General features: G+C 40.1%; 3 protein-coding genes across 6 annotated transcripts in view; 2 read left to right on the top strand and 1 right to left on the bottom strand.

The window, feature by feature from the left end:
- The first annotated feature begins 802 nt into the window (after positions 1–802).
- Positions 803–6,630, top strand: mRNA-cap (RNA guanylyltransferase and 5'-phosphatase mRNA capping enzyme). Its single transcript, XM_028301070.1, has 12 exons — positions 803–1,172; positions 1,687–1,823; positions 2,117–2,284; positions 2,796–2,899; positions 3,013–3,094; positions 3,212–3,463; positions 3,704–3,839; positions 3,917–4,062; positions 4,465–4,630; positions 5,362–5,462; positions 5,549–5,739; positions 6,317–6,630. Exons 1-12 carry the CDS (start codon positions 987–989, stop codon positions 6,433–6,435), a joined length of 1,788 nt encoding a protein of 595 aa, XP_028156871.1. The 5' UTR covers positions 803–986; the 3' UTR covers positions 6,436–6,630.
- A 507-nt stretch (positions 6,631–7,137) lies between these two features.
- Positions 7,138–8,734, bottom strand: LOC114350317 (beta-lactamase-like protein 2 homolog). The gene is made up of 4 exons (XM_028301071.1): positions 8,346–8,734; positions 8,072–8,232; positions 7,670–7,995; positions 7,138–7,596 (listed from the first exon to the last, which is right to left on the bottom strand). The coding sequence occupies exons 1-4, from the start codon at positions 8,540–8,542 to the stop codon at positions 7,318–7,320; spliced, it is 963 nt and encodes a 320-aa protein (XP_028156872.1). The 5' UTR covers positions 8,543–8,734; the 3' UTR covers positions 7,138–7,317.
- A 431-nt stretch (positions 8,735–9,165) lies between these two features.
- Positions 9,166–23,610, top strand: part of ND-51 (NADH dehydrogenase (ubiquinone) 51 kDa subunit) — a 32,533-nt gene continuing 18,088 nt past the window's right edge. The window contains exons 1-8 of one of the 4 annotated variants that reach the window (XM_028301063.1): positions 9,166–9,277; positions 9,435–9,653; positions 9,758–10,050; positions 10,883–11,113; positions 12,069–12,301; positions 15,607–15,810; positions 20,149–20,216; positions 20,748–22,205. In XM_028301063.1, coding sequence (XP_028156864.1) covers positions 9,229–9,277; positions 9,435–9,653; positions 9,758–10,050; positions 10,883–11,113; positions 12,069–12,301; positions 15,607–15,810; positions 20,149–20,216; positions 20,748–20,887 — 1,437 coding nt within the window. In that variant the 5' untranslated portion in view covers positions 9,166–9,228 and the 3' untranslated portion in view covers positions 20,888–22,205. Of the gene's footprint in view, positions 9,278–9,434; positions 9,654–9,757; positions 10,051–10,882; positions 11,114–12,068; positions 12,302–15,606; positions 15,811–18,071; positions 18,379–20,148; positions 20,217–20,747; positions 22,206–23,610 lie in introns of those variants that run through there. The other 3 variants (XM_028301066.1, XM_028301064.1, XM_028301065.1) reach the window with 3 other exon arrangements.

Below are 23,610 nucleotides of genomic sequence, written 5' to 3' on the forward strand. Positions count from 1 at the left end.
AGTTGTTGTCAGCGCTGGCAACAGCCAAAAATAGTTAATTTCGTTTAGAAACATGAAATCTTATTATTATAAACAAGAAGACAATTTAATAAGATTAAGAAAAATGAAATAATTTTAGGTGTTTATCAATATCAAGAACCATTTCTCATGTATTTAGAATGAATCGTTTTAATTTATTATAATTTATGCATATTATGAACAATTGAAATAATTACTGATTAATTGAACTGTGAAATCGATTCAAGCTACAACATTATTCAAAGGTGGAATAAAATATGAATTTCATTTTTTTGTAGGTACATCATGTACCGTACATGTATCACATGTATGTAACCAAATTAAGTAACGTATCAAACCCTGTCTGTCATTTAGCTGATTATTAATACATTAAAATAATTACGATAATAAAACATGTTTCAACGATATTATTTACTTTCTTAAAATCTAGGCGAATAAAAAACGGAAGTTTGGTTGTAGGTTTAATTGAACGCGCTTATTCAGAAACTTCTATCCGATTAAAAAATTGTTTGGTGTTAGATAGCTCACAACAATATCGACGAAAGCATTAGTAGACCGACCACTCGTACGAAATTGCAGGCACGCACAACCATTTCTGAATAAACTTAAAAAATAAGTGATCCACTAAATAAGGAGCAAGAACAAGTGATTGGAAAAGTTATAAAATAGTTTTTACATTGCTGCTTTCTTGCTTTGTTATGAAGAATATTCGAATGAATCGATTCATCAATTGAATATTGAGGTATCATTCCAATGACCTCAATTATTTAAGCTACACACGTCACTAATTTATCTGTCACTGGCTGTCTGTCTTCGTCTTTCTCTAAATTTTTTTGCTTTGCTCGTCTGCATGAAATGTAATTTTGGTGAATGCTTTGTGATTTTTCTACAAAAACGATAACGTGAAGTGTTCGTTAAATGGTCTGTTACTGTTCATCATAGTTTCAAAAAGCTGCTATTTGTAAGACATGTCGCACAGAGATTCGGGACCTATCCCTAATAGATGGTTGAGGTGTCCACGAAAGGCCACTGGGCTGGTCGCTGGGAAGTTCCTGGCATTCAAAACGCCTCTGGGGTCCAATTTCAATGATAAGGTACCTGAAGGAAACCGCTTTACGCCATCAATGCTGTTTGATTACATGAAAACTTTGAAGGTAAGCATATCTTGTTGTGTTTTGCTTTCGTTAGCTGTTTATGTAGGTTCAAAACCTTGTGAATGCCCCAGTTTTAAATGCAGACTTGTAGAAATACACTGAGCATTAATTTATTTATTAAAGTATGCATTTTGAAATATTGTTATAATAATCATGGTATTTTTAATGTCCTAATGTATCAATAATGTTTAGGAGAGAAGTAAAAAAATAAAACTAGGCTACAATGAAGTAATATATTTTACTTTACGATTTTATACCCAGCAAACTGCTAGTGTGTTTATTTAATATTTTTTGACATTGTACCAGATGAAGATAAATAACACATTAAAGTTGCAATTATATAACTATTACTTATTGATTACAGTAAATTAATAAAATCATAACCATAGTTTTTTATTGCATCATATTGGTTCATACAATAAGATCTTAAATATAATAACAGACCCATAGGCGTAAATAGAGGATTTTGAGCAAAATGGTCTAATGTATTTTTTAAAAATCTAATAATTAACAGGTAAAACTAGGGCTATGGGTGGATCTTACGAACACAACCAGATTCTACAACAAGCAAGAAGTGGAGGATATGGGTTGCAAGTACGTCAAACTGCAGTGCCGTGGACATGGGGAAACACCGTCACTTGACCAGACCAGGTGCCTGTCTTTTGTAATAGTAACGCTAAAAGGACCTGACTTGTTCTAAACTTAAAAATGTAAGCTTTGAAGTACATTTTGTTTATTTCCTCAGATTGGGATTGTCTTCCTTTCTAACCGAACATTAGTTTAGCCTTTTTACACAAAATCAAAAGCAGCAACTTATTATTCTAAAATTGAACATGTGGGACGTGGGTGCCACACAGTACTTTTAATCGGTTTTATTAAAGAAATCTAAAGAGATTTTATGATGATGGTAGTAAAGAAAATTGTTTTTCTTACGCTTATTACAGATTATTCATCCAACTTGTGAGCAGATTCCTTACAAATAATCCTTTAGAGGTTATTGGGGTGCACTGTACTCATGGATTCAACCGAACTGGCTTTCTACTAGTTTCATACATGGTAGAGCAGTTGGATTGCAGCGTGGAGGCTGCTCTGAGTGAGTTCGCTAGACTCCGGTAAGTGCTACTATTTTATGTATGTAACCAATGGAGTTTTGTGAAAGTTCGTTCGTTCGTTCGTTTCAGCCAAATGACGTCCACTGCTGGACAAAGGCCTCCTCCAAGGCTTTCCACAATGCACGGTCCTGCGCTGCCCGCATCCAGGCTCTTCCCGCGACCTTTACGAGATCGTCGGTCCACCTAGTAGGAGGCCTGCCCACGCTACGTCTTCCAGCCCGTGGTCGCCACTCGAGAACTTTTCTGCCCCAACGGCCATCGTCTCTACGAGCTATGTGCCCCGCCCACTGCCACTTGGTTTTAGCAATTCTGCGAGCTATGTCGGTCACTTTGGTTCTCCTGCGGATCTCCTCATTTCTGATTCGATCACGCAGGGAAACTCCAAGCATGGCCCGCTCCATCGCCCTTTGGGTGACCTTGAGCCTTCTTATGAGGCCCATAGTAAGCGTCCACGTTTCGGATCCATTTTGTGAAAGTGTTTGTTACTTACTTATGGTAATATCTTTATTAGGCCTCCTGGAATATACAAACAAGATTACCTAGAAGAATTATACAAACGCTACGATGATGCTGAATTCACACCAGCTGCCCCTGCCAGACCTGATTGGTGCAATGGTATATTTCAGAATATTTTATTTTCAAAATATTGCTTGACTCAATAGCTTGCCTTAAGTTTTTCAACCTGAACTTATTTATAATGAGTGCAATTTGTTACTTTTTATTTACAGAAGAAGAAGAAATAGATTATGACGATGATGATGACAAACCATGCAATTCACAAAGTAGTGCCCCATCACAAAGTACATCTGGGTAAGTTACATAAACTTCTTCATTCAAAATACTTATAAATATTCTACCGAAACATACAAACAAGTATTTTTCTTACCGGAAATTATAGTTCATTATAAGATTTGTTTTACCCTCCAGGCACAATAACAAACCCAAGAAGGGCAGACGGGAGACCACTCACAAAAAGTCAACATTCATGCCCGGGGTTCGTGGAGTGGAACCGTTCAATGCTCAGCCTCGGCTCAGTGAAGTCCAGAAGAAAGCCCAAGAGTTCTGCGAGTGGAAGAGCACAGGATTCCCCGGCTCTCAGCCGGTGTCCATGGATGTTATGAACTTAAAGAAGCTACATCAGAAACCTTATAGGGTGTCGTGGAAAGCAGACGGAGTTAGGTAAACTTCTTTCACACATTTCTCCTTTAAGCGTGTACCCCAACTACACTACTCTTGAAGTGGCCTAAAATTAATCGAAGTAGGTAGCATATTATAGATGTACGCTCTTCAGTGTATACTAGATATGCCCTTCGAACTTCGGTTAACTACGTCGAAGCGTTTTGAGGAGTGTAGCTGATGTATAAACTCTTCACATAACATTTAATATTTTTATTCTTATTTCCAAATGTTTTCTTTCAGATATATGATGTTAATAGACGGCGAAGGAGAAGTGTACATGTTAGACAGAGATAACTGCGTATTTAAAGTATTTGGCTTAAGATTCCTACATAGGAAAGATCTCAGAAGGCATCTAAAGAATACTCTACTTGATGGGGTAAGTAGATTTAATAGACAATATTAATTTTACTTAACACTACATTTATTTGAATTAACAGTTTATCTTTTGTTCAGGAAATGGTGATAGACAAAGTTGAAGGTGAAGAAATATACAGATATTTATGCTACGATATAGTAAAGTTTGAAGGACTAGACGTTGGCAAGATGGCGTTCTTCCCTGTGAGATTAAACTGTATAGAGAACGAAATTGTTAAACCTAGGTAATTTTTACCACATTATAATACTATTTCAGCATACTACAATCCATAAAAAGTATTTTATTATGAAAGCAGAGCAGAACAAAATAAACTGTGTAAAATGCCATGGGTAATTTACAGTAGGTACTTTTAGTCAACCCTTATAGTTAGTCCCATGGTGGGTATAGTGTTAAAACTGGCCATCCGGGCTAGCATGCGTGTCGTGATAAAATCTTATCGATTATTTTAGATGACAAATGTATGGGCTTATCACGTAAAATCGATAAAATGGCGTGATATTAAACGCTTATCGCGGCGCGTATCCTAGGCCTACAGTACTGCTTAATATGAACTGTAGAATATTTCAAATAAAAAAAAATCTATCAATGCTAACATTTTTTTTACAATAACCACCCAATCACACAGGCATCAAGCCATGAAAGAAGGCATCATAAAAAAAGAAAAGGAGCCCTTCAGTATACGTTTAAAGCAGTTCTGGGAGCTTCCTATGGCGCACCAGTTGCTTGGGGAGAAGTTCGCGAAGACACTCTCCCATGAGCCTGATGGGCTCATCTTTCAACCGTCCAAGGAGGTAAGGTAACCTAAACTACCGTTCGTTTCAGCCGAATGACGTCCACTGCTGGACAAAGGCCTCCCCCAAGGATTTCCACAAAGACCGGTCCTGCGCAGACCGCATTCAGGCACCTCCCGCGACCTTCACTAGATCGTCGGTCCACCTAGTGAGGGGCCTACCTACACTACGTCTTCCAGCTCCGCTGGGGCAGAAAAGAACTTTTCTGGCATCTCTGCGAGCTGTGTGCCCCGCCCACTCTATTTTTGTGATTTTGCGGGCTATGTTAGTCACTTTGGTTCTCCTGCGGATCTCTTTATTTCTGGTTTGATCACGCAGGGTATCTCCTACCGTACCTTAGTAGAAACTATTATTAGGTATTTCCTAAAAGATGCATGACCAATACATGTAAAAGGGAACACGATACGAAGGCAAACTTTACCCATACAAGGTCCTTTCTCATTATAAATAACTGAAATTATTTCTAAGAATCATTACAATAGGACACTTTGATACTGTGTAAGGCCTTTGTTCAGCTGTGGACTTTATTTAACTGAAACGAATTTTGATATTATTTCTAAGAATCGTTATTTCTAATTTGCGTTCCCGTTAGTTTTTGTTTTACGGGATATTCCCCGATTGTTTTTATTACTAACAGAAATGCCCGACCCTTAAAATCTTTGTTATTAAATCTAGTTTAGGGGATTCCCTGAACAAACAACCTACTATAAGAGCTAACTTTTTTATTTCAGCCGTATGTCGCCGGGAGATGCGACGAAGTATTGAAATGGAAACCAAGTAACATGAACAGTGTAGATTTCAAGCTGAAAATCGTCACTCAAGGTGGACAGGGGTACGTTTATAAGTTTTTGAAATTACCTATTTTAAAAAGTTCGTAACAATAAGGAATCGAAGCATTACAATATGTTTACTTTGCAGTATGCTGCCTACAAAAGTCGGTCATCTCTATGTAGGCCAGATGGAAACACCTTTCGCCTCGATGAAAGTGACGAAAGACATAAAGCACCTTAACAATAAGATAATAGAGTGCACATTCGAAGACAACAAGTGGGTATATATGAGAGAGCGGACGGATAAGTCGTATCCGAACAGCTATACTACCGCTATGGGTAAGTTCAGAGTGCAACATTTTTTTTCCTCTATGAAAAAAAGTTTAAATGTTTCTTTATCAACATTATTCAATATTATGGCGGATTTACACTATGCGGAAAACAGTCGAGTCAAGTCAAAAAAACAGAGGAGTGGGGATGAAATTCATTCATTTTTTATCCCCACCCCACTGTTTTTTTGACTTGACTTGGCTAATTTCCGCGCAGTGTAAACGCAGCGTTAGGCTTAATTCTCCATACCTGCGGCGATACTTATAACGTCATGCAATTTCCGGTCTATTTTCCCTTTTGCTCATGCAAGCAACTCTTTAAGAGTGAGCGGGATGTACAAAGGAGGCTGGGCGTTAGGGACGAATCTTACCTAGCGTTCTCATCAGCCAGGGGACAGGGGGGGATTTGGTCCGCCTATTCTTATTTTTTCTTATAATAGAGGGGGGGGGGGGGTCAAAAAGTAGCGAAAATAGTCTTACGTAATAAATGAATGGCCCCATACCTATCGGCATTGTAAAGTGTTGAGGGAAGAGACTGTAAATAAAAAATAAATATGTAGTTCCTAAAGTAAAATTATTTCTTCCAGCTGTGTGCGAGAGCATCAAGGACCCGGTCACAACAGAGATCTTACTGGACTTCATAGACAACCACAGATTCCACGACGACTCCGACATCATGCCTCCGCCCAAGCGCACGCGCCGATAGCGACGCTCCACCATAGATAATATAATGTAAAATACATTATCCTACTTTTAAGCTCATCGATGTTGTTGAACATATTGCGAGAATCTATATTAAAGTAATAATTAGTTTGAGAATCTAGCTAGGATAGTTAAGTGAAATACAAAACTGACCAAATTCGGATTGTTTTATGAAGACATTTTACAAGCTTGCCTATGAACTTTTTTTTGGAACTTCATTTGGGCATTTTATCGATTATAGACATACTTTTGTCTCTGAAATCGTCCATAAGATTTTATCGCGGCGCTCATCATAGCCCGACCGGGCAATGTTTGAAAAAATATATGAAAACGTTAAGAAACATAGGCAAATACTTAAAGGCGAATTAGATAAGCAATTTGGCGAAGTACCTCCATGTTTTTCTGACTAATTCTTCTAAGTACCTCTATTTAATTTGAATCTTTTCATCACAACAGTGTACTCTAATGATACTATTGTAAGATGAATCACACTTTTAGTGATTAAATTATAATATACAAGATAAACTGCTTGTAAAATTATGTTTATGTTAAGAATTAATTTATTTTCCTTTTTAATCAAATGCACACTGCTCAATTTCAGTGTCAATAATGAAATTCTGTGTTGTCAAAATACTTCAACTTTATTCTACAAAATACCTGTCTGTTCGCCATTTGTGTATATTTTGTTAGAACAACAATTTCTTCACTGAATCTTTTACCACTACGTTCATAATATGAATATCTGTTTTAAATATTTTATTTGGGTACAATGTACTTATTTATTTTTCGCAAATATGTTTGCAGTTGTCAGCAATGGTTTTACAATAAATATACATTTATAAAACAAACTTTTTTTATTTACAAACAATGATAATGATAATAAATATTATAAATTGCAGTTGCAAGTAATTGTGCTATATTGCCATCTATTTTCTCCATTAACATTGACACACTTGATCTTGTTTTCTTTCGTCAATTTAGTGAGATGATGGTTGACATTGTAAGCAGCGGCAGGCCAAAGATGCTCAGGTGTTTCTACATAAATTATTTTGACTAAATCCATTTCAGTTAGCTGTTTCTCAGGGTTATTTTTGAGGACTTCTAGTATTTGGAACTCTCTTTGGTTTCTGTGTGCTATGTAATATTCTATTTTCTGTATTGGGTCCTGAAATTAAACAAAAAAATTAATCAAAAAGAATTTGGAAGTAATGAATAAGTAAGGGAAATTAATAACATACTTCTACAATATTTCCATGACCTGGATAGATCATTCCAGGGTTTAAATCAAGTATCTTTTGCAAGCTTTTCATATAAGTATACAAATCCTCAAATACAGCAGTACCCTCCCCTAGTATACAGTCTCCACTGAACAGAATGTTTTCTTCCAGTAAAGTTAGGATCACATGGTCGGTTGTATGGCCAGGTGTGTGGTGGACTTTGACTGTGGCACCCTCTACTTTGATCTCCTGGCCGTCTGATAGCCAACAGGTTGGAATTGATGATGGCAACTCATTGTCTGGTGAATCCTCTTGGCTTCTTTTGTGCTTCCACACCTTAGGTTGCTCTGAAAGTAAATATAATGAGTAAGCATTATGATAGGCTAATTTTGGATTTTTATAAAAGAGTTGATAAATACTTACTTGCAATAGATCCATAGATGTTCTCTACTCCCCCAATGTGGTCATGGTGCCAGTGAGTGACCACTATATGCTCAATATCCACCTGTTCAGACTGCACTACATTCGCCAAGTTTTTTTGGTATTCTGCTACATCTTTGTCTCCTGTGTCTACAAGGATTCGGCTGAAAAAAAAACAGGGAAGAGTTTAGAAAGATTTAAAAATAAAATGTTAAGTAAAATAAGTTCACTCGGTATCATTTGCAGAGGAGGGAAGGTAATCTAATTGATTAATTACCTTTTACCAGTTCCAATTAAGTAAGTATTGGTTCCCTGGAGGGTCATAGGGCCTGGGTTGCACCCAAGTATCCTTATTATTCGATTGGACAGTTTAGTAACCGCGGGGATGACTGCTGCCATTTCTTTAGCTGTACAAATGCCGTGATTTCTGCAGAGTCCAAAGTTGAAGATAAGAGGCAATAAAAGTCTCCTCATCTAATCTAATCCCGAATCTTCAGTCAGTTGTCAAAAATTCCTGTTGATTAGATTTGAGGACTTTTCTTCTTCTATTGAACAGTTGATTCTTAGGATAATTACAATAAAAGTATTTTAGTTTGGCTCGTGCGTATGATTTATGAAAAACCGTGAAAAAAATAGATAAAAACTTTTGACAGTTTTTGACAAAAACAAACAAGAAGAAAGTGAATGACAGGAAGTTCACGTTTTATTTATTAAAAATACCTATTTTTTATATCTATTTAATTTATCTATAAATTTACCTACAATATAATTTAATAAAAAAATATTTTTTGTTCAATTAATAGCACAGTTTATTTATGTTAAAAATACAAGTCATTATAATTTCATAGAAAAAGTTAATGAAACAAAACGTTCCAAAAACATATGTTGCAGTGTTGCAAAACTGAAAAAAATGTTCATTGTAGTAGTTTATAACATTATGAACATGAACAAGAAGTTAAAATGCAGATATCAGAGTAAAGTTTATACCCAGTGTAAGCATAGTATAAAGTTCATACAGACAACAGTGAAATTCTTGAGATTTTTGTTTGTGTACGATTTATTGATGAGCTTATTGGTAGTTTTTTTTTCAATTTTTTTCTATTATGGTAGGTATAGGTCCATTTGAGCACGGTATCATTTAGTTTGACATTTCGAGAAAAATGGCTGGTGCGCTGGCTAGAGTTATTCAGGGGACAAAAACACATTTGGGTAAATAAAATATTGTTTGGGTACATTGTAGTCTTCATTTACCAAGTTATTGCATTCTTCACAAGTCAAAGTGTTGATTGGTGCACGTTTAATTTACCTGGAGATTTACTGCGCAACGGGCCAGCTTACATAATTTTGACGTCTGGTCTTGTTTTAGGCATTGTTGGGCCTTTGGCTAACATCAGCAATGTGCCGGTGCGGTCCCAGCAAACACAGGCACCGCCGGCCAAGTCTAAATATGGGCCCCTGGCCGACAGCGACAGGGTATTTACCAACTTGTATGGCAGACACGAATGGCGTCTCAAAGGTGCGCTCAGTCGCGGAGACTGGTATTTGACCAAGGAAATACTGCTGAAAGGAACCGACTGGATCGTCAGTAAGTAATTTGGAAGTTTCTCTCAGTGTTTACCTTCTAATAGTCCAACACAAGCAATACATTCAACTTTCTGTAATGTTTTATTGCACAATTGAAATTTGCAGATGAAATGAAGACGTCAGGTCTTCGTGGCCGCGGAGGCGCTGGTTTCCCGACCGGTATGAAGTGGTCGTTCATGAACAAGCCCTCAGACGGCCGTCCTAAGTACTTAGTCGTAAATGCTGACGAAGGAGAGCCTGGTACTTGCAAGGACCGTGAGATTATGCGTCACGACCCACACAAGCTTATTGAGGGTTGTCTGATTGCCGGCAAGGCTATGGGCGCTCAAGCTGCGTATATTTATATCAGAGGAGAGTTTTACAATGAGGCCAGTAACTTGCAGGTGGCTATTGCAGAGGTAAGTGACATTAAAACACTACAAAATATTGATAGTTCAGTGTTATACAACATTATTAAAGCTAATCAGTTAGTTTTGACTTAAATTAGTGACTCATTACCATGTTTTTGTAATTATTTAACTTAAGTGTGCTAATGAGTAATGATACTTTTTTGTACCAATAATTTTGATTAGTCCATAACAGGTTTTTTAAAATTACAAATACTGTTATTAATGTATTTTTTAATGTAAAAAGCTTGTCATTACCAAAGATGGACATTGTTGGTACAAACAAAATAGTTGTAATTTTTCTTGGTGTGTAATGCATCAGTAATGTAATAGTTTATTTTATTATAATTAATCAAATGAACTGTTTACAAACTAAACAATTTATTGCTTACTAATTACTTATTATTGCCCAAGTCAAATATAGCCTCTAAACTTGTGAAATGTAATGTAAGAATTCCATTTATTGTATTTTAGAAAAGGTTGATTAATCAACCTTGATTTAAATTTATCCAGCATGTCAAGACACCACCACCATGCAATGCTATACATCCACATGTATATTGCTATTAAAAGACATAAAGATCTTTCTTTAAAACAGTTTCTAGCTTGTTAATTAGTTTTGGGTTTTAAAAATAGTCATGTATGAAAAGGTCGTCCTTTCTGAATCTATGTAGGTATACTTCAGATAGAGAAATGCTCTGGAGAGACCATTTTTTTACAACACAAATTAAATATGAATTTGTGTGTTTTAAATGGTTGAAGAGACAAATATTGTGGTTGTGCTGTATTTTTATAAAAGCTAAAATATTGTAAAACATCTTATGACATGCCTTGTAACTTGCAGGCGTACCAAGCAGGCCTGATCGGCAAGAACGCTTGCGGTTCGGGCTACGATTTCGACGTGTTCGTCCACCGCGGCGCCGGCGCATACATCTGCGGTGAAGAGACCGCGCTCATCGAGTCCATTGAGGGCAAGCAGGGCAAGCCTAGACTGAAGCCTCCGTTCCCCGCTGACGTAGGCCTGTTCGGCTGTCCCACTACTGTGAACAACGTGGAGACCATTGCTGTGGCACCGGTAAATTGTTTACTTAGATATTTCATTAAAAGGTTACATTAATAGCAAATGCAATTCGACACGTAAATAAGCAGCTAAAGCCCGGTCTGTGAGCACGTAGAATCTTGTCCAATGACCCCAAGCTACCCATCCTTATCGCTTGGTTATTTTTGACATGACATTGACAGATATGTCAAAATCCACCAATCATGCAGCATTTGGACCTCCCGTCTACGTATTGCCATCTGGCGGATTTTTCAATTGCGAAAACCCTCATTGTGTGTGAGTGTGGGTAGCTTGGGGTCATTGGACAAAATTCTACGTGCTCGCAGACCAGACTATAGCCAGCTATATTTTATGCATTCTAATTTGACAATTTCAAAAAACCAAACTTAGCCTGAAACTATGGCTTCAAACAGCATTGCTGTAGTAGAACACATTTTTAAGCATTTACTAGAAACATCAAAGTGGTCACACAATTTCATTCTTAAATGGCCACATTGCCTAAGGTCCTTTTATTGATAGACTAGCTGACCCCGCGAACTCTGTTCCGCCTTAAAGGCAATAAATAAGCCATCGCAATTTTTCCTTATTTGCTCACCGTTTAGACCTACCCTGGACTACGACAAACATTTTAAAACCAAAATCAGCTCAATCGGCCCAGCTGTTCTCGAGTTTTAATCAGACTAATGAACAGCAATTCATTTTTATTTATATAGATAGATAGATTATAGCATTATTTATTTGTTCAAACCTACTGTACTATCGACAACAGTGTTATCTACCCATTGCCGGTCATGTCATCTCTCTCTATCGCATTTGATGAGAGCGAGAGCAAAAACGGAATGGATAGTTAACAGTGTGGGCGTGTGTACATCATTAATAATACTAAACACTAACATAAAGTCATGTGGCATTATGATTAATCATTCCATTATCTTGTTCATATATATATTCATATTAACAAATTCCCCAGACGATCTGCCGCCGCGGTGGCAAGTGGTTCGCCTCTTTCGGTCGCGCCAGAAACTCGGGCACCAAACTATTCAACATCTCGGGTCACGTGAACACTCCGTGCACAGTGGAGGAGGAGATGAGCATCCCTCTGAAGGAACTGATCGAGAGGCACGCGGGCGGCGTCTGCGGCGGCTGGGACAACCTGCTGGCCATCATACCCGGAGGCTCGTCCACGCCTTTGATCCCTAAGGAGTAAGTTTTTGTTTTAAAAAATCCAGCAGACTTCCAAAGCTACTCACGTGACGTTGGCAAAATCGTGGTTCCCAAAGCCAGTTCACTGTTAAATCACGTGATATTGGCGAAATCGTGGCTCCCAAAGCCAGTCCACTGTTAAAAATAAAAGAAGATTAACTTTTCAACATCCCTGGTCATTAACACTGAATACTTGGCTGTATGGCGTATGCCTTTGCCTTTTCTAAAAAAAAAAACATCTCGGGTCACGTGAACACTCCGTGCACGATGAGCATCCCTCTGAAATATTGTTAAAGCTAGAAGAAATCGTGGTTCCCAAAGCCATCTCTCTGACAAAAACAAAAGAAGATCAACTTTTCAACATCTCTACTCATTAACCACGAAGACTTGGCTGTATGGCGTATGTCTTTGCGTTTTCTTGCAAAAAAAAAAGAATCAGACAAAAAATCATCTCTGGTCACGTGTTTGGTATGCCTTAGCCTGCAAAAAGAAAGGGCCATAAAAAACTATATCTGGTGAACACGCCGTGCACAGTAGAGGAGGAGATGAGCATCCCTCTGAAGGAACTGATCGAGAGGCACGCGGGCGGCGTCTGCGGCGGCTGGGACAACCTGCTGGCCATCATACCCGGAGGCTCGTCCACGCCTTTGATCCCTAAGGAGTAAGTTTTTTGATTTTAAACAGCCTGTAGCTATGTCAAAGCTACTCACGTGACATTGGGGAAATCGTGGTTCCCAAAGCCAAGTCATTGCCAGAAATAAAAGAAAAAACTGTTCAACATCTCTGGTCATACTGAAGACTTGGCTGTATGGCGTATGCCTTTGCCTTTTCTTGCAAAAAAAAAAGGATCAGACAAAAAAACATCTCTGGTCACGTGTTTGGTAAGCCTTTGCCTGCAAAAGGAAAGGACCAAAAAAACATCTTGGGTCACGTGAACACGCCGTGCACAGTGGAGGAGGAGATGAGCATCCCTCTGAAGGAACTGATCGAGAGGCACGCGGGCGGCGTCTGCGGCGGCTGGGACAACCTGCTGGCCATCATACCCGGAGGCTCGTCCACGCCTTTGATCCCTAAGGAGTGAGTTTTTGTTTTTAAAACCCTGAAATATTGTTAAAGCTGGTTACGTGACTTTTGGCGAAATCGTGGTTCCCAAAGCCAGTTCACTGTTAAATCACGTGATATTGGCAAAATCGTGGCTCCCAAAACCAAGGCATTGTTGAAAAACAAAAGAAGATCAACTTTTCAACATCTCTGGTCATACTGAAGATTTGGCTGTATGGCGTATGCCTTTGCCTTTTCTTGCAAAAAAAAAGGATAAGACAAAAAAACATCTCTGGTCACGTGTTTGGTATGCCTTAGCCTGCAAAAAGAAAGGGCCATAAAAAACTATATCTGGTGAACACGCCGTGCACAGTGGAGGAGGAGATGAGCATCCCTCTGAAGGAACTGATCGAGAGGCACGCGGGCGGCGTCTGCGGCGGCTGGGACAACCTGCTGGCCATCATACCCGGAGGCTCGTCCACGCCTTTGATCCCTAAGGAGTAAGTATTTGATTTTAATACTCAGAAATATTGTTAAAGCTGGTTACGTGACATTGGCAAAATCGTGGTTCCCAAAGCCAGTTCACTGTTAAATCACGTGATATTGGCAAAATCGTGGCTCCCAAAACCAAGGCATTGTTGAAAAACAAAAGAAGACCAACTTTTCAACATCTCTGGTCATTAACACTGAAGACTTGGCTGTATGGCGTATGCCTTTGCCTTTTCTAAAAAAAAAAACATCTCGGGTCACGTGAACCCTCTGAAATATTGTTAAAGCTAAAAGAAATCGTGGTTCCCAAAGCCATCTCTCTGACAAAAACAAAAGAAGATCAACTTTTCAACATCTCTGCTCATTAACCACGAAGACTTGGCTGTATGGCGTATGCCTTTGCCTTTTCTTGCAAAAAAAAGGATCAGACAAAAAAACATCCCTGGTCACGTGTTTGGTATGCCTTTGCCTGCAAAAGGAAAGGACCAAAAAAAACATCTCGGGTCACGTGAACACGCCGTGCACAGTGGAGGAGGAGATGAGCATCCCTCTGAAGGAACTGATCGAGAGGCACGCGGGCGGCGTCTGCGGCGGCTGGGACAACCTGCTGGCCATCATACCCGGAGGCTCGTCCACGCCTTTGATCCCTAAGGAGTAAGTTTCTGATTTTAAACACTCTGAAATATTGTTAAAGCTGGTTACGTGACTTTTGGCGAAATCGTGGTTCCCAAAGCCAGTTCACTGTTAAATCACGTGATATTGGCAAAATCGTGGCTCCCAAAACCAAGGCATTGTTGAAAAACAAAAGAAGATCAACTTTTCAACATCTCTGGTCATACTGAAGATTTGGCTGTATGGCGTATGCCTTTGCCTTTTCTTGCAAAAAAAAGGATCAGACAAAAAACATCTCTGGTCACGTGTTTGGTATGCCTTTGCCTGCAAAAGGAAAGGACCAAAAAAAACATCTCGGGTCACGTGAACACGCCGTGCACAGTGGAGGAAGAGATGAGCATCCCTCTGAAGGAACTGATCGAGAGGCACGCGGGCGGCGTCTGCGGCGGCTGGGACAACCTGCTGGCCATCATACCCGGAGGCTCGTCCACGCCTTTGATACCTAAGGAGTAAGTTTCTGTTTTAAAAAATCCAGCAGACTTCCAAAGCTACTCACGTGACATTGGCAAAATCGTGGTCCCCACAGCCAGTCCACTGTTAAATCACGTGATATTGGCAATATCGCGGTTCCCAAAACCAAGTCATTGTTGAAAAACAAAAGAAGATCAACTTTTCAACATCTCTGGTCATTAACACTGAAGACTTGGCTGTATGGCGTATGCCTTTGCCTGCAAAAGAAAAAAAATCTGGTTACGTGAACACGCCGTGCACAGTGGAGGGACAACCTGCTGGCCATCATACCCGGAGGCTCGTCCACGCCTTTGATCCCTAAGGAGTAAGTTTCTGTTTTTGAAACCCCGAAATATTGTTAAAGCTGGTTACGTGACTTTGGCGAAATCGTGGTTCCATAAGCCAAGTTATACTGACAAAAACAAAAGAACGACTTATCAATATCTCGGGTCAATAATACTGAAGACATGGCTGCATGGCGTATGCTTTTGCCTGCAAAAGAAAAAAAAATCTGGTCACCATCAGGTTTGCCAAATAAACACAGTTTCAAAATCGGCAGCACTAGAAATCGTGCACATTCCTTACCCAAAAACTTTCCACACACTATTATTACAGCAACTGATTTATTTATTAACTTTACATTTTCCCCGCAGCGTCTGCGAGACAGCGATCATGGACTTCGACGGGCTGGTAGCCGCTCAGACCTCGCTCGGGACAGCCGCTATCATCGTGATGGACAAATCCACGGACATAGTGAAGGCCATCGCGCGCCTCATCATGTTCTACAAGCACGAGTCGTGCGGGCAGTGCACGCCGTGCCGCGAAGGAGTGTCCTGGATGAACAAGATCATGTACAGGTTAGTTGCGGTGTTGTGACAGAGATGGCGCTATTATAGTGCTCTTGTACAGGTTAGTTTCGTGATGGTGACGAGAGATGGCGCTGTAAAGTATAACAGTGTCTTGAATGAACAAGATCATGTAGTTTCAATGGCGCCAACAGATGGCGTTGTAAATGATGGTGGTGAAGATTTTTTCAAAGATCTGGTACAGGTTAGTTTCACTGTAGCGTTAACAGATGGCGCTGTATATGTATTACACCGCGGTGGTAACGATTTAAAGATCATGTACAGGTTCGTTTCAATGTGACGTTAATAGATGGCGTTCTGCGGTGTAAGGTCGCGGAACTCTATAATATTTTCTGTGGATAGTTAACAATACCACTCGATCACATAATAATACTTGATCATGTACTTCGACGGGCTGGTAGCCGCTCAGACCTCGCTCGGGACAGCCGCCATCATCGTGATGGACAAGTCCACGGACATAGTGAAGGCCATCGCGCGCCTCATCATGTTCTACAAGCACGAGTCGTGCGGGCAGTGCACGCCGTGCCGCGAAGGAGTGTCCTGGATGAACAAGATCATGTACAGGTTAGTTTATTTGCTAAGAGATGGCGCTGTATATGTATTAGATCACGGTGGTGAAGATTTTTCGAAGATTAAGTACAGGTTAGTTTCGGTGTGGTAACAGAGATGGCGCTATAGTTACATTGTGCTGCTAAAAGATGGCCCAAGATCATGCACAGGTAAGTTTCAATGGCGCTGTATGTGTATTAGATCGCAATGGTGGAGATTTTTCAAGCATCTTGTACAGATTAGTTTCCATGTGAGGCTACGAGATGGTGCTGTATAAATGCTAGCTCGCGGTGGTGGCCGTTTTCCAAAGGGATGTCCAAAGGTTAGTTTCAATTTGACGTCAAGAGATGGTGCTGTAATGTATGATCGTGGTGGTGAACGTCTTTTCCAAGAATTGAATAGTTAACAATACCAATAGATTACATACTTGATCATGGACTTCGACGGGCTGGTAGCCGCTCAGACCTCGCTCGGGACAGCCGCCATCATCGTGATGGACAAGTCCACGGACATAGTGAAGGCCATCGCGCGCCTCATCATGTTCTACAAGCACGAGTCGTGCGGGCAGTGCACGCCGTGCCGCGAGGGCGTGTCCTGGATGAACAAGATCATGTACAGGTTAGTGTAGTTGTGGTGACAGAGATGGCGCTATTGTAGTGCTCTTGTATGTACAAGTTAGTTTCGTTGTGGTGACAGAGATGGCGCTATATTTACATTGTGGTGCTAACAGATGGCGCAAGATCATGCACAGGTAAGTTTCATTGGCGCTGTATGTGTATTAGATCGCAATGGTGAAGATTGTTGTACAGGTAAGTTTTAATGGCGCCAAGAGATGGCGCTGTGTATGTATTAGATCGCGGTGGTGAAGGATTGTCCTAGGATCATGTACAGGTTAGTTAGAATTAGAATGTGGCGTTAAGAGATCGAGCTGTGCGATGTCAGGTCGCGATGGCGAAACGTTTCTGTTAAGAATTGGATAGTTAACAATCCAATTAATTACACATACTTGATCATGGACTTCGACGGGCTGGTAGCCGCTCAGACCTCGCTCGGGACAGCCGCCATCATCGTGATGGACAAGTCCACGGACATAGTGAAGGCCATCGCGCGCCTCATCATGTTCTACAAGCACGAGTCGTGCGGGCAGTGCACGCCGTGCCGCGAGGGCGTGTCTTGGATGAACAAGATTATGTACAGGTTAGTTGCCGTGTGGTGACAGAGATGGCGCTGTATGTGTATTAGATCACGGTAGTGAAGATTTTCGAAGATCATGTACAGATTCCTGGATCCGTCTTGGATGAACAAGATCATGTACAGGTTAGTGTAGGTGTGGTGACAGAGATGGCGCTATTATAGTGCTCTTGTACAGGTTAGTTTCGTGATGGTGACGAGAGATGGCGCTGTAAAGTATTACAGTGTGTCTTGAATGAACAAGATCATGTAGTTTCAATGGCGCCAACAGATGGCGTTGTAAATGATGGTGGTTAAGATTTTTTCAAAGATCTGGTACAGGTTAGTTTCACTGTAGCGTTAACAGATGGCGATGTATATGTATTACATCGCGGTGGTGATGATTTAAAGATCATGTACAGGTTCGTTTCAATGTGACCTTTATAGATGGCGCTCTGGGGTGTAAGGTCGCGGTGCTCTATAATATTTTCTGTGGATAGTTAACAATACCACTCGATCACATAATAATACTTGATCATGGACTTCGACGGCCTAGTAGCCGCTCAGACCTCGCTCGGGACAGCCGCCATCATCGTGATGGACAAGTCCACGGACATAGTGAAGGCCATCGCGCGCCTCATCATGTTCTACAAGCACGAGTCGTGCGGGCAGTGCACGCCGTGCCGCGAGGGCGTGTCCTGGATGAACAAGATCATGTACAGGTTAGTTTTTTCGCTAAGAGATGGCGCTGTATGTGTATTAGATGACGGTAGTGAAGATTTTTCGAAGGTCATGTACAGGACCAGGTTAGTTGAGTTGTGGTGACAGAGATAGCGCTGTTATAGTGTTCTTGTACAGGTTAGTATCGTTGTGATGACGAGAGATGGCGGTGTGAAGTATTAGATGGACAAGATTATGCACAGGTAAGTTTCAATGGCGCTGTATGTGTATTAGATCGCAATGGTGAAGGTTTTCAGATTTTGTACAGGTAAGTTTAAATGGCGCCAAGAGATGACGCTGTGTATGTATTAGATCGCGGTGGTGAAGATTTTTCAAGCATCTTGTACAGATTAGTTTCCATGTGAGGCTACGTAATGGTGCTGTCTATGTGTTAGATCGCGATGGTGAAGATGTTTGAAAGATACAGGTTAGTTTCAATGGCACTTGAAGGGATGGCGCTCTGTGATGTTAGATCGCTGTGCTATTTTTTTTTAAGAATTGGATAGTTAACATTCCAATTAATTACACATACTTGATCATGGACTTCGACGGGCTGGTAGCCGCTCAGACCTCGCTCGGGACAGCCGCCATCATCGTGATGGACAAGTCCACGGACATAGTGAAGGCCATCGCGCGCCTCATCATGTTCTACAAGCACGAGTCGTGCGGGCAGTGCACGCCGTGCCGCGAGGGCGTGTCCTGGATGAACAAGATCATGTACAGGTTAGTTGCCGTGTGGTGACAGAGATGGCGCTATTATAGTGCTCTTGTACAGGTTAGTTTCGTGATGGTGACGAGAGATGGCGCTGTAAAGTATTACAGTGTGTCTTGAATGAACAAGATCATGTAGTTTCAATGGCGCCAACAGATGGCGTTGTAAATGATGGTGGTGAAGATTTTTTCAAAGATTTGGTACAGGTAAGTTTCAATGGTGCCAAGAGATGGCGCTGTGTATGTATTAGATCGCGGTGGTGGAGATTTTTCAAGCATCTTGTACAGATTAGTTTCCATGTGAGGCTACGAGATGGTGCTGTATAAATGCTAGCTCGCGGTGGTGGCCGTTTTCCAAAGGGATGTCCAAAGATTAGTTTCAATTTGACGTCAAGAGATGGTGCTGTAATGTATGATTATGGTGGTGAACGTCTTTTCCAAGAATTGAATAGTTAACAATACCAATAGATTACATACTTGATCATGGACTTCGACGGGCTGGTAGCCGCTCAGACCTCGCTCGGGACAGCCGCCATCATCGTGATGGACAAGTCCACGGACATAGTGAAGGCCATCGCGCGCCTCATCATGTTCTACAAGCACGAGTCGTGCGGGCAGTGCACGCCGTGCCGCGAGGGCGTGTCTTGGATGAACAAGATCATGTACAGGTTAGTTTGAATGGCGCCATCAGATGGCAAACTTGTCAACACTACAGTGTTTTTGTACGTTACGTACGTGTTAGTTGTATTATGGTGACTAAAATCCGGCCGTGGTGACCGTGAACACATACTCAGCACCATCTCTAAAGCCCGGTCGCCGAGCACGTAGAATTTCGTCCATTGACCCCAAGCTAACCCATACTTATCTTATCGCTCACGCGTAATTATGTTGCTGTCGCGCTCGCACACTAACTGCGGCCGCCCGTCGCACAGTCGCGACAGCAATATAATTACGCGCGAGCGATAAGGATGGGTAGCTTGGGGTCATTGGACGAAATTCTACATGTTTGGCGACCGGGCTTTAGAGATGGTGCTGAGTATGTGTTCACGGTAATGAACGTTTTTCAAAGATCCTACAAGCTAATTTCAATGTGGCGCCAAGAGATGGCGCTGTGTAAGTGCTAGATCGCGGTGGAGAAAATATTTTTTAAATATTATAAAATGTTTTGTTTCATTCCAGATTCGTTGATGGCAACGCTTCACCGAAGGAAATCGACATGCTTTGGGAAATCTCTAAACAAATTGAAGGTATGGCCATGATCATCTTTTATGGCTCTTAGCTCCCTCATTATTTATTTATTTTTAAATTGATTTATACTTAAAGAAATGTAACGTACAAAGAAACAACAAATTGGATGACTCAACCCCATACAGCCAAGTCACTGTATGTCGTTGAGTCGGCCGTTTGGTGTAGTGGTTCGAAACGAACTACTATTCCGGAGGTTGCGGGTTCGATTCTCACACAGTAAAAACATTTGTGTGCATGAACATAATATTCGTTTGTATTGGACTGGGTGTTTTCTATGTATAATATGTATGTATTTACAAAAAAAAAAGTATTTAAGTACCTACATATTATGTTTGTATCCGTTGTCTAGTACCCATAGTACAAGCTTTGCTTAGTTTGGGACTAGAAGCGCAGTGTAAAATGTCCAAGGATATTTATTATTATTATTTATTATTATGATTATACAGTATTTTCTCCCATTTCCCTTGAGGTAATCCAGAGATAAGTCAACGGATTTAAATACATTTCTCACGTACCTTCTTTGTCCCCAGGCCACACAATCTGCGCGCTCGGCGACGGCGCCGCGTGGCCCGTGCAAGGCCTCATCCGGCACTTCAGGCCCGAACTGGAACGCCGCATGCAAGCCTGGGCCTGCACACATGGGCCCAGCAAGGCCGAACGCCTCTACTGAGCTGACCATAACCATACCACGCTTGCAATTTCGGGTTTAGGAGAATTAACTCTTAAAAAAAGTCATTAGTTTTCAACTGTATCTTCACAGTATAAGGTTCAAATTGATGTGGGCTCTAACCAAGGCCTGGTTAAGAGTTATTTCTTTATGCCTTAACCAGGCCTAGGAATTTATTCATTGTTTTTTAACCGTATTTTGACGGCATAAAGTTCAAATTGATGTGGGGTCTTCAGACCTAGGAAAAATAAAGTTGGTTTTCCACGGAATCTTCTAAGCATAAAGTCAAACTGTTGTAGGGTCTATTCAGTCCTAACCTGAGGGGATTGAAGAATCAAATGCGTTTTGAAATATTTTTATAGAAACCTTCATTGGGCATGTGGCGTATTCTTGGACTATAAGTCCCTGACTCGCGCCCGTATTTTCAAACATTACTATGAGGTTTCACAGTGCGTGTGGACGCACAGGGTCACACATGAACCAATCATAGAGCTCTATTCAACGCTGTGCGTTCGATTTGCTGCTTCACTTATGCAAGACAGACAGTTGGCTAACATTTCTGTTTAGAATCGCTGCTGGATTATTATACTGGTGACTTTATCTTTTCTAATAGAATGTCAGGGACTATGTAAAAACTGAATTCAATCCGTAATTTATCATGCTAACAAAAAAGATCACTGTCGATGAATCGACGAAATTAATAAAAACTACTGTTCCAATTACTAATGTGAGAAATCTTAGTACAAAACGCATATGATTTCATACGCACTTAGAACTCCTAAACTCATTATTGCAAGATTTTTGATAGCGTGTTATGCATTATTATAGTAATTTAATCAAATACCATCTTATTGTCGTTGGGAAGAAGTCACTGTGCTGTGATGTAACGCTTAATACTATTGAAATAGACTCGATAAGTATTTAATATTGTTTTTATTTTAACACCTTTAACTTATTGGATGCTAAACACAACAAGTAGATTTTCCGACGTAATAATTTAGTTTTTGGAATGTTTTTCCCTTAAAATTATAATGTCATTGTTATGTTCTAAATTAAATCATTGTTTATTTAGTTACTACGCAGTTTTAATATGTTACCGATACTAGACCACTTCCTTGATTTGAAAAACCGCTACGTAATATAAAATATTGCGCAATATATTGTAACAATGCGAAGGAATATTCGAGATGATTTCTAAGTTATATTTAATTTCATACTCTTAACCTGGAATTTTAAGTCCCTGTAGTCTTGCATCACTCACTTGTTATCGTGTTAAACAGCATATTTTTAAATTCATCATGCTTGAACATCATTAAATTAATTATCTAAATGACATGCGATATATGCGAAGTTAATAGCGCGATATACGTGTAAATATTATTATTATTGCGACATCTCATAGATTTTGTTTTGTTGAGACTAGCGGCTGGCACAGATGACTTCACCTTAGTTGTTTTTGTATAAATGTAATTATTAGAAATAAATTCAGAGATCAAATAGAAATGTTTTTGATTTATTTTTCCTGTATTCATTCATTGAGATCAATGTAAAATCTACATGGTTGGGTTGATCAAGTTGACATTTTTAAGAAGGCGACCAATAAGGCGACAGACACAGATATGGCGACAGAGTATTTTTTTATAAGTGCAAAGGCGCAACCTAGCGTCACACACCACATCTAATAACATTATTTTCAATTGAATCCACAATCAACAAACAAGAAGTCGGAGGCTATTTAGTGTTAGTATAATTAACGATGCATCAAACATGACTACACATTATTAAAACTTGCTACGTGCTAGCTGGATACGATATGGTGGCTAATGGTGGTGCTTCGGGTGCTTTTGCCCCTTCTGATGGGACTTGGCAAGGTATAGATGGCGCTGTAACAGCATTGTCTTATTGTTTTTTCAGTGGAAAAGAAACGTTAATAAAAACACTATTCACGGAAGTTAATTTAATGCTCTAACTAATAAGGTATTATTATTATCTAACTAATGTGTTTTTTGCGTAATTACCTAATTTCTTCAATTGTATTTTATATCTTGTAGTATTTCTTTGCTTTTATCGTCTTCACCCTATTCATAAAAAAGTAAAACAGTCAGAAATCAAAACTACGAATAACGGTTAAATTACTTTTGTGAATTATTAATTAACGTATAGGTAATCGTGTCATACGTACCTACGTCTGGCCGTGTGAACCTATGTGCAACGCTTTGGTATGTACTTTGCATCTCTATTGTTGATAAAACAATGTTTACATGTAGGTATTTATTAATCTCATTTTTTGCAAGTTTGACCTCTTTGTTTGTAGCCTCGACCGACTTTGTTTGTAAAAAGTGAGTCCTAAATACTGAATTTAAGTAGCTACCTCTACCTTACCTACCTTTAGCGTAAGTCCTTTTAGTTAGACTCTATTAAAGTGATTTACGCCCGTATTCACAAACATTACTATGAGGTTTCACAGTGCGCGTGGAAGCACACGAACTAATCACAGAGCTCTGTTCAACGCTGTGCGTTCGATTTTCTGCTTCACTTAAGCAAGCATCATTTGTGAATACGGGCGTTAGAATTTATAAGTTAGAACCAATTTTTTTTTGTCACATTTTACTCCGGTACTTCATGTAGGTACCTACCTATGTAGTATTTTGGACTGCAAGTTGCTATGATAGTCCGGTTAGGGTTAACGGTGTGGTAAACTAAATAAGCTTGTTTCAAGTGGTTTT

This window comes from Ostrinia furnacalis, unplaced genomic scaffold, assembly GCF_004193835.3.
Source record: "Ostrinia furnacalis isolate ACB-3 unplaced genomic scaffold, ASM419383v2 OfSCF0866, whole genome shotgun sequence".
NCBI lineage: Eukaryota > Metazoa > Arthropoda > Insecta > Lepidoptera > Crambidae > Ostrinia > Ostrinia furnacalis.

What these genes read in the sequence shown, in the direction of transcription:
- mRNA-cap (XM_028301070.1), top strand. Translation starts at nt 987, where the DNA reads ATGTCGCACAGAGATTCGGGACCTATCCCTAATAGATGGTTGAGGTGT. An exon ending in CCGTCACTTGACCAGACCAG is followed by an intron (nt 1,824 to 2,116) that starts GTGCCTGTCTTT and finishes CGCTTATTACAG; the next exon opens with ATTATTCATCCAACTTGTGA. An exon ending in AGAATACTCTACTTGATGGG is followed by an intron (nt 3,840 to 3,916) that starts GTAAGTAGATTT and finishes TCTTTTGTTCAG; the next exon opens with GAAATGGTGATAGACAAAGT.
- LOC114350317 (XM_028301071.1), bottom strand. Translation starts at nt 8,542, where the DNA reads ATGAGGAGACTTTTATTGCCTCTTATCTTCAACTTTGGACTCTGCAGA. An exon ending in TTAATTGGAACTGGTAAAAG is followed by an intron (nt 8,233 to 8,345) that starts GTAATTAATCAA and finishes TTTTTTTTTCAG; the next exon opens with CCGAATCCTTGTAGACACAG. An exon ending in CATCTATGGATCTATTGCAA is followed by an intron (nt 7,996 to 8,071) that starts GTAAGTATTTAT and finishes ATTTACTTTCAG; the next exon opens with AGCAACCTAAGGTGTGGAAG.